Raw genomic sequence first — 14,047 nt, forward strand, 5'->3', positions numbered from 1 at the left:
CAGGGGTTTGCCCAGAGAGATTATAGACTCAAAAAGTGTTCTTAAACTTCATGTGCGTGATTCTTGAGCTTATAATATAATTATTTCTCCATCTACCAACTTTCCAATAATTATAAATTCTTCCTTACGTGTTTCAGTACCATCATGTACCGAAATATTGTTCAGATGAAACATTTGTGTTGTTTCGGTCTACGGAACCTCAAAAAGATCCATTTCAAATACTAAAATTGAACCGATTCTGAATAATTGAGGTTTTGTTCAAGTTCGCAAATGCTTTAAGTTTTGAATTTCAACACGATAGGCAAGAAATTATATATTCAAAAAGCTATTATAGGACTAAGTTCGGTTCCGCGAATCATAATAAATTTTAAAGGGGATGGCAATTGTAGCAACGCTAGTGTTACCCGCTAACAAAGCTTTTATTAGAAATATTCAAACCTCAGTGTGTTTATTTTGAATTAAATGTAATATCTGCGGTTTTATTGCTTTGTTGACCTTTATTATTGTCATAGGATGGTATTTTTATTTTATTTGAGCAGAATATTCATTTTTCATTCGATCTCGTTCATCCCATTTCATTGTGATAGTTGATCGAAAGAAAATATTTCGTTAATTGGATTCGATAAAATCTATTGTCATATTCAATATCCATTGTAGTTACTTTAAAAATGGAAAATTCATGATTTACAAGTAGTAGGTTTCACATAAAATATATGAGAAGTAGGTACATACCTATTCATATGTGATTACATTAACATCTCTACAAAAGTCAGAGGCTGAGCCTTCAATGGATAATTTGTTTAAAATATTTAAACAAACGAAAAATATAAAATGACTTTTGAATAAAATTGTATTAATCCATCTTATCGAATATTGTCTAATTTGTTTATTCATTTGTCGAGAATGATCGGCAGATTCTATTTGAAATCTCAAGAATTCCATCCCATTATCCCGTCACATTTTTTTACTCTATCCCATCGCAAAGCAAATTTAAATTTGAAATTTAATTGCCTTTCTTTTTATATTTACAAGAGTAAAACGATTAAAATAATTGTGTCCACTTTAATCACTGAAAAACTTATTTCAATAAATACGAAGTGCTGTTTCAGGATGAGGATTTTAGGGGTTAAAAGAAACCAATCATTTTCATTACATATATCTATATTGATTATCTTAATATATAATTTGTCACTTACTATTTAATAATAATTAAATTAAAAGACTACATGTACAAAATTTTTTATATACAAGAACTTTCATGCAGTTACACATTCGATAGTCTAATTCGTATTCTAATAATGTTTTCATATAATATCTATAATACTAGACAATCATTGCGTAAATTCCAAAACATTTTATGTCATTAAATATTAAAATAAAAAACTATACCTTACATAGGTTGTATTCGAAATGTTTATAAATTAACGATTCCTACTATACGGACATCGGCGAAAGGAAAAGAGTTGATGAAATTTTTAATTAAATCAACAGAAATGTTTGCTCAAATACCCAGTGCATTGGAAATGATAATTATTATTTTAAAACATTAATGAATACGGTTGTGGTGGCGCGTAATTGGCAGTAAGCCACCCACAAACGATGTAATCATGAGGTTCCAATATCAACACTATATTTACACACGCTATCGAACATTTGGCACAAAAATGCGTTTCACGCTCTCACACTGTCCACAGTCACTACTACGGGTTCTGAGCAAATATAGGTATGCAGAGTTATCTACATAAATTCTCTATAGTTTCTCCTAATAAGATTGACTTAAAATATTGGTGAGTTCTTATTTTAGTTATTTACATCTCACAATCAGTCGCAAATGTTTACAATTTGGCAGATCAAATTCCCCTTATAGATTCAATAAAATACATGCAATACTATATCCTTCTCGTTAATAATTAGTAGGGTATACCTTTGGCCATTCAAACAAGCACTGCATGACTATGATAGTTACATTAATAATAATCTTATAGATACACTGATTGATGTGGCACTAGTCGTATATATTTCGCAGTAAAATCTAATCCAAACTTTAAATTCTATCAAAAACAAGCGAAGTACATAAAAATTAGATTCTGCAGCAATAAAATAAATAGCATATCTACTTCACAACCAGTTACTGATGCTAAGCTTGGTACACTGGTTCAGTAAACCATTCGCTGTATGTGCGTACCAAGCTTAGATACGAGATGATTTCTACATAATATGAATGAAATCTATGCTATTATATATTTGAGGTTTTAGATGATATTGTCAAAAGAGTTTAATTTGGGTTAATTGAACTTGTCAAAATTCTAGAAGTTGCTATCGTATTCGGAGCGACGTCTCGAATAGTGCGACCTCGGAGTGGGATACTCTCCCGTGTAACCGTACACCTGGGATCCCGCGCCAGTCTGCCCGTATATTTGAGACCCGCTATATCTGGAACAAATATTAACGCTTCATAATAATCATAATAATAAACATTCCAAAGTCGGCACGGCACACACATTACTTTAATTAACATCAATTCTATTTATTAATTTTGTTAAGTTTTTTTTTATGTATGTAATAGGTAATAATTAGAAATGCAGTAATTTCGGTTTGATTTTATTATAGTTGATGTTATTGGCCCTCGTAATTAAATTAGTTAATTTGTTTGTAATTAGAGTATCTGCTTGAGCGGGATTTAATGAATTCTATTTACCCGTAGCCGTTTCCCGTAGCTCCATATATTTGCGAGCCCCGCCCAGAATCTGGCGTGTAATGCTGCATGTACTTCTGGAGTTGCGGTGTCCACTCCGACCGCCAGGAGTCACCTGGGTTGGGATACGCTAATTGTTCTATGAAGGCAGTTGACATGCGCTGAAATAAACCAGGACAAAATTAATATTATTCAAGGATTTCAACTTTTTGTATGTAAGCAGAAGTTTAAATTATAAATCGAAGCTTACCTTTCCAGATGGTAAGTAAGGTAGTTCCCTTTCCTTCATTTGGTGCATATCATCGTAGCCACCCATGTGGCTTTTATCCAACTCTCGTAACATATCTTCGCTCAAAGGTATTGGTTGTTTTGTCTTCGTGCTCTTCTGACGATTTACAAGCTAAACAAAAAGTTGAATAAGAATTATTGTAAAAGAAACTTTAACGGACCCAGATTGAAAATATTATTTTATAATATACGTACCACTGTGACGCCAAAGATTACCACGAAAAGTAGTGATGCCAAGGCTATTACTATAACAGCTATACCCCACTGTGGAAGCAAGGATTCCTCATCAGGTACTGCTACCGTTGGTTCTCCTCGCTTAGGCAACACTAAAATAAAATACGTCATGAAATATAATGAATTGATTTTAATAATTATTAACTATATCTAGTACTAAATACATTTCCTACTTACCAATAAATTCTGTATATGCTGGATCCATCACAAATTTGCCAATTTCTAATTTTCCAGCGGATTTATCAATATTTTTAGTCATTTGTTTATTACTCTTCCCCAATCTTTCTTCGTCAGGTTGGTCCCCTTGCATTTCGTCTGGGTCGAAACTAGGCTCGGGTTCTTCAGTTTCCATTACAGATCCTGATTTTGCTTCATGAAGGGATTTATGGAAGAGTGTTTTCAGTTGCACCGTGTCAACTTTCTCTCCAATAGTATTCAACTCGATAAAATAGTCGACAAGCACGGACCCCTCACTGAATCCATCTATTCGTATTCCCTTATACCATTTGCTAAGCAAATCGGACTTTGAGTAGACAGAGTTAAGCTGTGAAAATAATAGTACAATTAATTTGTATAATTTAATAAAATCACTTATGTACTAAGTTGTGCTTAATACATGCATTTAATGTTTACCTCATCTTTAACATCTTTAGCCAATTTTTGCCACTCTTTGGTATGTTGGTCTAGTAATTCTGGAACCCATTTCACTCCTGGAATAAAATAAGTTTATTAAAAAAATCTTTTCATTTAATCATTATTATTTATTTATTGATTTAATTAGTTTCCAGTAAACTAAGTTACGAGCCAATGTCTTATAAACCATACCTGAAACAATTTTAATTGTCGCCGCAATATCACATTCCTGACGACATACACCTGGAGTCGTTGGTGTAGGAGGCGCGGATGTAGTCGTTGTTGTCGATATAATACGTCGTGTCGTAGAAGCTGTGCTTATTTCTACCATTGGTGTAGTAGAGGTAGCGTTTCTTTGTAATTCCAGCAATCGTTCAATTGAAAATGGTGTCGTAGACGGAGAAGGCCATCCAGTGAATTCTGTTGAAGCCCTGGAAATTGACATTAAATTAATAATCAATTTATTTTATTTATATCAGTACATAAAATATAAATTGTATGTGTCTATAATTATTTACCTAGTCGGCCAGCCTTTCTGAATTTTAGGAGTAAATGGTTCTGGGCCCAAACTCGATTTTTGAGTTGTAGTTTTTCTTGTATTTTTACCTCCAGGTCTCGATGGGAAAACTACTTTGAAACTTCCGGGTGCTTTAGTCGTCGGTGATGGAGTAGAGGGTTCTTCTGATGAATTTGCGTTAAATCCAGGAGGGAGTAAATTTGAAATATCAGCAACAATAAACTTTTCTAAGGGAACTTTTTCTTCTGATTCACTACTATTTAGTTTAAATCCTGGTGGTAAAAGAGCTGTTATGTCTACGGGAACCGCTTGAATGGGAATATTAATATTTGCTTTAGGTTTTTCTGTGGTGGATGTCGTAGTTGCTGATGTATTTAATTTGAAACCTTTTGGTAAAAAGGCAGAAATGTCAACTTTTTCAATATTGCCAATTATATCGTCTTTACTTTTAGATGTTTCTTCAGATGCCGGCGGTTTATAACCAGGGGGTAACAATTTACTAAGGTCATCTTTAATAACTTTTTTCGATGAATCATCTTGTGTCTTTTCTTTTGGTTTGTATTCTTTAGGTAATAAAGATTTATCATCTAAAATGATTACTTTGTTTTTGGAACTAATTCCAGAAGAACGTCCCTGGGTACTGTTTATGATAATACCTTCAATTAAGGGTGCACTGGTTGTTGTAGTTGTAGTTGATGTAGTAGTAGTTGATATCGTAGTTATTCGTTTATCTTTATACGATTGCCTAGATTTGAAACCAGGAGGTAATAAACCAGATAAGTCATCCATAACAGTAACAAACGATGGTTTCTTTTTTGGTTTTGGCGTTGTTGATGTACTTACACGCGGCGTAAATTTTTTAATCAAAACTGGTAATGGCTCTGGAGCAGATTTTTCTGTGACAGTAGTGAACTGTGTACTTTTCAATGTAAATACATTTACGGGCGATGGAGATGTTGTAGTAGTTGTAGATGTAGATGTTGATTGCTCAGATGTTGTCTCTTGTATTAATTCTATGTTCTTGTTTTCATTGTCAAGGTTACCTGAAAGTACAGCGCTAGATAGTTCAGACTGTATGCTATCCAATTTGTCATTTATATTCTCCGTTGATGACGATGAATGTGATATATCTTTTTTAGGATTTTCTGTTACTGTATCATCGTCATCTTCACTTTCTTCATCATCTGCAATAACTTGTTTCTTTTCTTCTTGTTCTACAGTAGGGAACGGTAAAAATCTGGCCCCTGAAACACTACGGCTTGTTTGAACGGATGCTACAACAATCCAACTCTCTGTCGTAACAACTGTGTCGTTATTATTGTCATCAATTATCATTGGTGTCGAAACCAACTTAGTCTTTGGCGTGGGTGGATAAGTTACATCTGGTATTGAAATGGTTCCATTAACAACACTTTTAGTAGTAACGACCGAAACTACTTCTTGTCCTAAAATTGACGGTGGCTCAATTGAAGAAAAGTCCTCATTAGAAGAAGTATATTTCAGTCTTGGTGGTGTTGTCTCATTTGTTGATCCCAAATCCGTTTGATCTATATTGGCAGTGTCCGTAAATTGTTTAAAATTATCATCCTTTACCAAGGATCTGTTTGAATTCATTTCTAAAACTTCGTAAGATTTTGTATTATTTACTTTTATCTCAGAAGATTTTTCTACTGTGTCATCTTCTGTTGAGTCATATTCATCATAAATATCAGTGATGTGTTCATCTGATGTAGACGATGCTGGTGGTTTTTGTGTGGTGTGGTTGGTTTCTAAGTTTTCATCAACATATTCATATTCGTACTCTTCTTCACTATTTTCTTCTTCTCCTCCTTCAAGATCGTCGTTGTTATTTTCATAGCTACTGTTTGGTGGTTTTTCCGTTGTTGTTGATTTATTAGATGGAATTGTTACCGTCATCAATGAGGATACTTTTGGAATGTTATCGATATTCATTGACGTTGCATCTGGTTTGCTATCATCTGTTTCTGTGCTACTATTTGATTTTATTACTTCTACATCAAAAGATTCATGTGTATTTTTCATTAGTTCTCTAAACGAACTAATATCGCTAATATCATCTTCTAACAATGGCTCAATATCTAGTAATGATTTAAATTCAGTTGAAGGACCACGATAAAGACTTGGGCCTGCTGTATTATCCTTTCTAATAGGTTCATTGAGGATATTAGGCTTTCCAGTCGACACCGGTCTATCAAAGTGTGAAAATCTGGCTGTGTTAGGTTTTATAATTCTTTGCTTACCACCAAGCTTCGTTGGGTTAAATGTTGTTACTTTGTGGTGATCGAAAATGTCATGATCATCATTATCGATATCATCACCATGCGATATGTGGCCGCTTTGACCATTACTCTTTAAACTGTTTCCATCAAAAGGAATATTCTTGAACCTATTATTTTGTAGGTAGTCTATGTCGGGGTTATTTATTGTGATTTGCCCTAGAAATGTTTCTGGCTTTGACGGATCATTCTGATATGCAACAGAATGTATCTGAGAAGTTTCAGGTTTTTTCGTAGAAGCTGGATGAACTAATTGGAAATTATACGGCAGAGCCGGTCGAAATCTCTGTCGTTGACTCGGTGGAAATTCTGGTTGATTGAGGTAATATTGAGAACCAGACTGACTTCTTCCCGTTGGTAGTTGAAACGGGGAAGGATTTTGATTATAATTTGGGCTTGGGAATCGAACGTGCCCATCATTAAAGTTGTTTTGTTGTGCCGTGGGCGTAATTCTAAAACTGTCATGTTCATAAAACGTAGAAGGTCGATTATTTGAAAATATAGGCGGTTGAACTTGAGCAAAGCTTCTTTCTGGTGTGTAGTAAAAGTCATTTTCATCTGAAAAAGAAAAATAAACTCTTTTTATTTGCCTCTTATTTGCTTTCTTATTACTTATTTATTTTAAATAATCTGTGAATCTCATTGTTATTAAAGAAATAAACATTTATAAAAATGTTATTTCGCTAATTTTGGCTATGTCAAACATATAAAAGAATATTTTGTCTAAAGTTATGATAAAAGCGAGCAGAGTGAAGGTATATTGGACTACGCAATCTTCCTTAACCTTATGTTATTTTTCTGAGTGATCTCGTATTATGACGCGGTCGGGATAAATTGTTAGGCAAGATAATCTCGAGAAAATTACTTTCTTGTGGATCATATCCCTAATTAAGAACGTCGATGCTCGACATGGCAGCAACGCTGAGTGTAATGGAAAATCGATTTAATATCACTGTGCTATTTATTAAAATACTACATTCGTTGCTTTGTGTAATTTGTCTAATAGAAACATATAATTAACTTTAATATTTTAAAACAAAAATAAAGCAACCGAGAAAAAACTAAAAAATCTCATTATAAACTAATTCTGTTGCTTTTAGGTTGAATCATAATATACCTACATGAAAATTTAATTGATATTCATAAATACCTTCAAATAAGCCATCACAGCTTAAGCAACATAAAAATAATAACCTAAGATAATAATATTTTATCGTCAATAAATTATAATAATACTGTTCGTCTAGAATTCACAACATCCATTCTGCATGTATCATAACACTTTGTCGGTCGTACCATAAAATATGAACACTATGACAAGTTTATAACCGAACTTTTAACAGCCTATACTAAAAGCCCCATTTCGATATAATCCCCCATAAGGAAGTAATGGTAATGCTATATGAGTTAATATGTTTCCTGTAAGGGAGCAAACATAGGAGGCGTAATAAACAACGCTCAATATTACCCCAGCAGATTGTTTTTACAGAGATAACACATTATTTCTGCGTAGATGTTGAAATAAAGCAATTAACATACAATGAATATTAATATGATTATATCAAAATATGTTTGTGTTTAGTTTATTCTGTGGATTTCGTTCTAATTAATTGATAGCCTGAGTTTAACGCTTGCGGATTATCTCGAGTAAATCTCAAGGGATATATCTAATTGTTCCGCAAATTTGGTTTCACTTTGATTACTATATTTGTTTGTTGATTACAATACAATTTCACAGAAAATTAGGTTTTGAAATATTACACTTTGTAATTATGCTTGGATTTTCTACAACGTATAAATTATTGTTTTATTATTATTTATTATATGTTATAAGTTTCTAAATGTGTAATACTTGTGTTACGTGTATCTTAAGAAATATAATTGTACTAGCGGTCCACCCCGGCTTCGCCCGTGGTACATAATATTTACGTTTTCTCTACATAAGAACCATCCTCGTACTTCAAGGAATATAATAAAAAAAGAATTATCGAAATCGGTTCAGCCGTTCTCGAGTTATGCGCTTACCAACACATTTTGCGATTCATTTTTATATATAAGATTTCTTTGCGAAAAAGAGCTCGACTTATAATTATTGACCGATTTTTGGTGATAGGAAAACATTTTGTTTAGTTATTTAGAACGCCATCATAATATTATCTTTTTCGATAAAGAAGAAAAATAGGTCAATTTACAACAATCGAAGCGGGCATCTTCTGAAACTGTTTTATTTTGGTAATTTCTCAAGGAACTTGATTATTTTAACATCGATATGACAGTGGGAAATGGACCGCATAGATTAGTAAACAATGACTTGCTTTAATTAGTGTTATATCTATAGGGTAAAAGCCAGATAGTTGCGCCAGTGGGATACTTGCCGCAGTTTCGAATACACTATGTTACGGACATTAGTGGCAATAACGCTTTACTATAGTTGTAAGTACCCCTCCCGCAGACCTCAGTGCCACGTCAATCATTAGTGTAGATGTACGCGTTTCATTTGTGCGAGCGAAATTGTTCCGCGGTGAAACTTCGATAGGCGTTGAAACTATATTGGTAAGTCATTTGTATTGAATATTTTTGTTACTAATTGTGATTTCAATATAGTTTATGTTTCTTTGCGTGCATTAGACTTTAAATTATACTGTTAATTAGATTTTATTGCAAAATATTGTTGATTTATTTCGCAAATAAAAAGGGCAAGTATCCGTATCAAAAAGGATAGTCGCCTTAGAAACTTGTGCGGATAGTTGCTCTCGGGGCAACTATCCGCAACTACAAATTCTTTCACTAGCAAATATTAATATTATTGCGTTTTTATTGGTAATAAGGCATCTCCGTGCCGGTACAATATTCATTTCGCTATTTTTTTATTTAACTTCCAGGAAAATACCCTGTCCTTGATTTTGAAAATGAAAAAAGACTAGTGACTTATATACTAAAGCTCGGAGACGTAGGATTTCCTCCTAAAAGAAATACAATTCGTCAGTTAGCTTACCAGTTTGCCGAAAATTTGGGGTTAAAGCATAACGGCTGGGCCACAATGGTTAAAAAGCTTTCTGGAAAGAAATCCCGAAATAGTTTTGAGGCAAGCTGAGGGTTTATCAATTGAAAGAGCGAGGGGTCTCAACAAGAAGACGTTGCAAAATTTTTTGATCTACTTATTACCTACTGTCTTAACTGAGAATGAATTGCTGGTTAAACCAGATGGAATATTTAATATGGATGAAACTGTATTGCATGCGATGTGGAAAGATGAAATCCCTCGCTTCTGATGATTAATGCCAAAGTTGATTGCCATATTCTTCTTCTATCTTTAAGATAAATATCAATAATTGTACTAATATGTGATTATAACTAATTTAGAGGCTATTTTTGTTATATTGTTATAGTTTTATAGCAAAAAAATGTATAATGTTGATTAGTTCTTAATTAAAAAGCAAAACAAATAATAAAGACTGATTAAGTGAATTGATATAAATTTGTTTTTATTTAAAAAAATATTGTGAGGCATCTATCCCCTCACGAGGCAAGTATCCTCTGAAGTATTATTTACGATAGGCAACTATCCGCTAGATTAGGCAACTATCCTTCATTTGAGAGGTCAAATAAAACAGGATTTACTCAAAACCGTTAATAATTATATTTAATAAAATAGGCTAATATGATGGTTCAAAGACCTATCTTTTGATATACATGTTTCATTATTCTTATTAAGTACATAATTTTTCATAATATAGCTTTTTTGAAAAGTGGCGCAACTATCCGGCTTTTACCCTACAACATATAAAAAATATTGTTTGTTGTTCAAATATTTGGTATCGTTTATTTTATTAAAAATCTCGTCCCTACTTAAAAAATGATAGTGATGAGACATAGCCATAGACACAACACCAACATTTTCATTTTATTTAATCAAAAGTACACAAAGAATTCCAATACCCTAAATTGACAGGTCCCATAACACAAAACATATAAACGAATAAATACACAACATATTTGACCTATTGCAGTATATTTTGAGTCTTCAACACAGTTAAATTTCCCCCGGGAAAAGTTCAGTATCCTCATTGGATGTCAAACTGTCACATATAATAGAGTTGTTTGATATTGTGGATGTCCGGCTAAGAATTTCTTTGTTCATATTTAATCTATTTTGTTTTGTTCGACAATTGTTTTCGTGATAAGAAACATTGAATAGATGTTTGATCAATCTTTCAATAGATTATTTATTAAAGATGATAGAAAATGAAATAGGGCTATGGTCTCATTTATAGTTAAAAGAATTGGATTCGAGACTTTGACTTTTCAAACTATTTGGATCCGAGGAGGCAGGGTTGGTGTATGGCATGGTGGGAGCTTTTCTTGCAACCTATAGAGGTAGTACCAGTAGTATAATACCTTCTCTTTTTCTATGTTAATTAATTTGTGTTTAGTTTGTAAGTTGATTGTTGCAATGGGACTGCCATGAACATTCGTTGCCCAGCCCAGAAATAAATGATTGAAAAAAAAATCTATTTGGATTTGATAGCTCTTCTTCAGTTGCAACTTGCAGAGGAATGTCATGAAAAAATATATCAAATGATCCGATTTAAATTATTACATTTAATATTAGATACATCTTTAATCTATTAGGCTATATGACACATTCTTTTTCATTTTCATACGGGAATTTTCAGAGCTTTTTCTATGAAAATTAAATTTTATACAGTCAAGAAAAAAGGAAAATTAATAACAATTTTATGAGCAGCGTTTTTACGAGCGATTAAAAAATTGGTAGTTAATTGTTTGCGGAGTTTCTGGTTAAAATATCTTAATGAATTATTAATTGGTAGCAGATCGTAAATCAGAGGTAATTAAGCAGATGTTACGAGGGGCGAGCTTGCACGTGATGTTTGTTGGGACCCAAAAGGGGTTTATATTATGCAGGGTGTGGTAACGGCAAACGTTATAATGAAGTTTTTCCTAATGAGCTTTTAGCATATATCTCGATTATAATTTCATATTCGTTTTTATGTTTGTAATGTCTCATTAAATAGCCTAAATTCTAAGAGACATTTTAGTTACCTTAACATGTTAAAACTAAAGTAAATTAGAATTAATTCCTATAAATTATATTTGTGACCGAATCTTTCTAATAGTTAAGTGAAATAATCAATGTAAATAATTGATTGACAAATTCGTTGTGAAAGCGTAACATATACACTATACAGGTAAGCAAAATTCAAACTAACTATGTAAGTACTCAGATGTTGAAGTTATATAATATTTGGACGTTTTTATTTAATGTTCAGCTTCTAGGTCGGTACATGATCCCCGTTCATCCCCAATTAGGGAGGCGCCTCACGTACACACCTCCGCAAATGTTTGGGAACACTACGACTCATAGTTCACATGGACTTATGGAACGGTACCTGAAGCTTCTGTGATTTAAATTTCTATTCCGTTTTGTACGAAATTTAATATAGATTTACCTTATTGTGTGTAACTGTAATAAATTAATGTTGTGTTCTATTATTGCAAAAAAGAAATTCGGATTTCGATAATAACGTTGGTATGATAATTATAATGATCAATAAGTAGTCAGCAATCAAAAGACTGAGCATGTATCGTCACATTTCTCTCTTTGTAAAGGAAAGTACCTATTACGTAACGTGGAAGAAAATTACCTATATAATATATATGTTTTACAAGTTTCAGTATAAATATGTGTATCAGTACGACATATATACAAATTTTGTCGGCCTTATTTTTGGAAGAAATACTACAAAATTGCGTTTTTAAGTTAATTAATTGACGAAAAACCAATTTTCATTACCCATATTAAATTGACGATATTGTAAATATGATATCATCCTTCATACGATACGTAAAGAGGATAGAAGCTCAAAATCAAAATCCATGCCCCAAATCCAATCAACGCTTATAAATAAACTTATATATTTGAATTTTTTGTGTTATTATCTTCAAGAGAAATGATTTATCAAATAATATAAAACTAAACCTGCTTCGAATGCAATATTCATAAATAAAGTCGAAAACTATCCATTTCGTACTTTATGCTGACACTCTCTATGTAGTCAGGTTAGAATAAACTTGTAACTTTTACAAGGCAATGTAACACTGCGAGCTAAGCTGACTATGGATTTACTAAAATGTATTTACTTATGAAAAATATCAAGGCATTTGTCGTGAGAAAATTATCATAGACTAGCTGTTCCTTTCGGTGTAATTTACACATAGCGTAACACTTGAATAACTTATTTAATTTGTGGTCAATGTGTGCCAAATATTTACCGTGATTGACGCAGAACATGTTAATAAACTTTCACATACAAAAATGTGTGATGTAACGTGATATAACATTTGGTTTGATAGACTCGTACGTAAAGCAACTCTAATTGATTTGTATATAGAGAGTACGTATTAATATTTTCGTGGGAACGGCATTGTAAAGTTGCGTAAAAAGTATGAGTTTATATGTCATTTATTTTTTAAAAGTATGTAGTTTTTTATTTTATTTTTCTTTACATATTTATGTGTTAATGAAATTGGGATTGATGGAAATTATGTATCTTTATTTTACGAAAATAACTGAGTATTAATAAATGGTGTTACTGGTCTGATTAACAATTTGAAAGCATTGACAGCGTAGCTTGCATTGCTACAAGAGCTCAACTGGATGAACATATTTTATAATAAAAGCATTACTATAACATGCCTTTGTCGTATATACGTCGTGTCACTCGTGTGGCATGCAAATGCAAAGTAATGTTTTGTATCTTTTAAAAACACAATATAAAATATGGGAAAAGTATACGCTATTTTAACAAAAGTCAATTATTTTAGTATAGTTTATAAAATAAAATAAGATCTAATAATTTAAAATTGTTTTCATGATTTTTTAAATATCTTTTTCTTCGTATAGATTTAAAAAAGTAGTCGTTCAGCCCACTTAAGCCTACTACCGAACTTGCTATGAATTAAAAAATGCTAATTGTGCTAATTGCTTGGACGTTCACTTGTTTCGTGATTAGCAAGCACTCCCACAATAATAAATTATATTTACAGGGCGTATTGATAATTTTTGAATGATTATTTCTTATTCGATAACGTACAAAAAGTATGTGACCAAATCTGAATATATTTCATTTTATGCTCGATTTGTCTTTTCAAACCCTAAATGTACACTTCGATTTAATTATGGAAACAATTCACTTCAGGTGATCATTCCCTCAAGTAATACATCTTTAAGTTGTAGGAATTTGTTACACGACAATCGATACCAATTCCCTTTAACATAACAAGGCTCAACACTACACTAATTGCGTCATACATCACAGATCTATTTTGAATAGTACAGGCATTTGCACGCCGTGTATGAAT

The 14,047-nt window shown here is 32.4% G+C and overlaps 1 protein-coding gene across 1 annotated transcript in view; it reads right to left on the bottom strand.

Annotated features, from left to right (window-relative positions):
* Positions 1-1,143: 1,143 nt before the first annotated feature.
* LOC149909546 (uncharacterized) overlaps positions 1,144-14,047 on the bottom strand; it is a 46,357-nt gene continuing 33,453 nt past the window's right edge. Inside the window, exons 3-10 of the mRNA XM_090119566.1 lie at positions 4,369-7,222; positions 4,043-4,281; positions 3,851-3,927; positions 3,395-3,761; positions 3,179-3,309; positions 2,946-3,095; positions 2,699-2,856; positions 1,144-2,433 (exon numbers count right to left, since the gene is read on the bottom strand). Of these exons, the coding sequence (XP_089975692.1) occupies positions 2,307-2,433; positions 2,699-2,856; positions 2,946-3,095; positions 3,179-3,309; positions 3,395-3,761; positions 3,851-3,927; positions 4,043-4,281; positions 4,369-7,222 (4,103 nt within the window). The 3' untranslated portion in view covers positions 1,144-2,306. The remainder of the gene's footprint in view (positions 2,434-2,698; positions 2,857-2,945; positions 3,096-3,178; positions 3,310-3,394; positions 3,762-3,850; positions 3,928-4,042; positions 4,282-4,368; positions 7,223-14,047) is intronic.

This window comes from Colias eurytheme, chromosome 3 (genome assembly GCF_061535395.1).
Source record: "Colias eurytheme isolate Ceu_HAF_F1 chromosome 3, ilColEury1 Martin Lab GWU primary, whole genome shotgun sequence".
Classification (NCBI taxonomy): domain Eukaryota; kingdom Metazoa; phylum Arthropoda; class Insecta; order Lepidoptera; family Pieridae; genus Colias; species Colias eurytheme.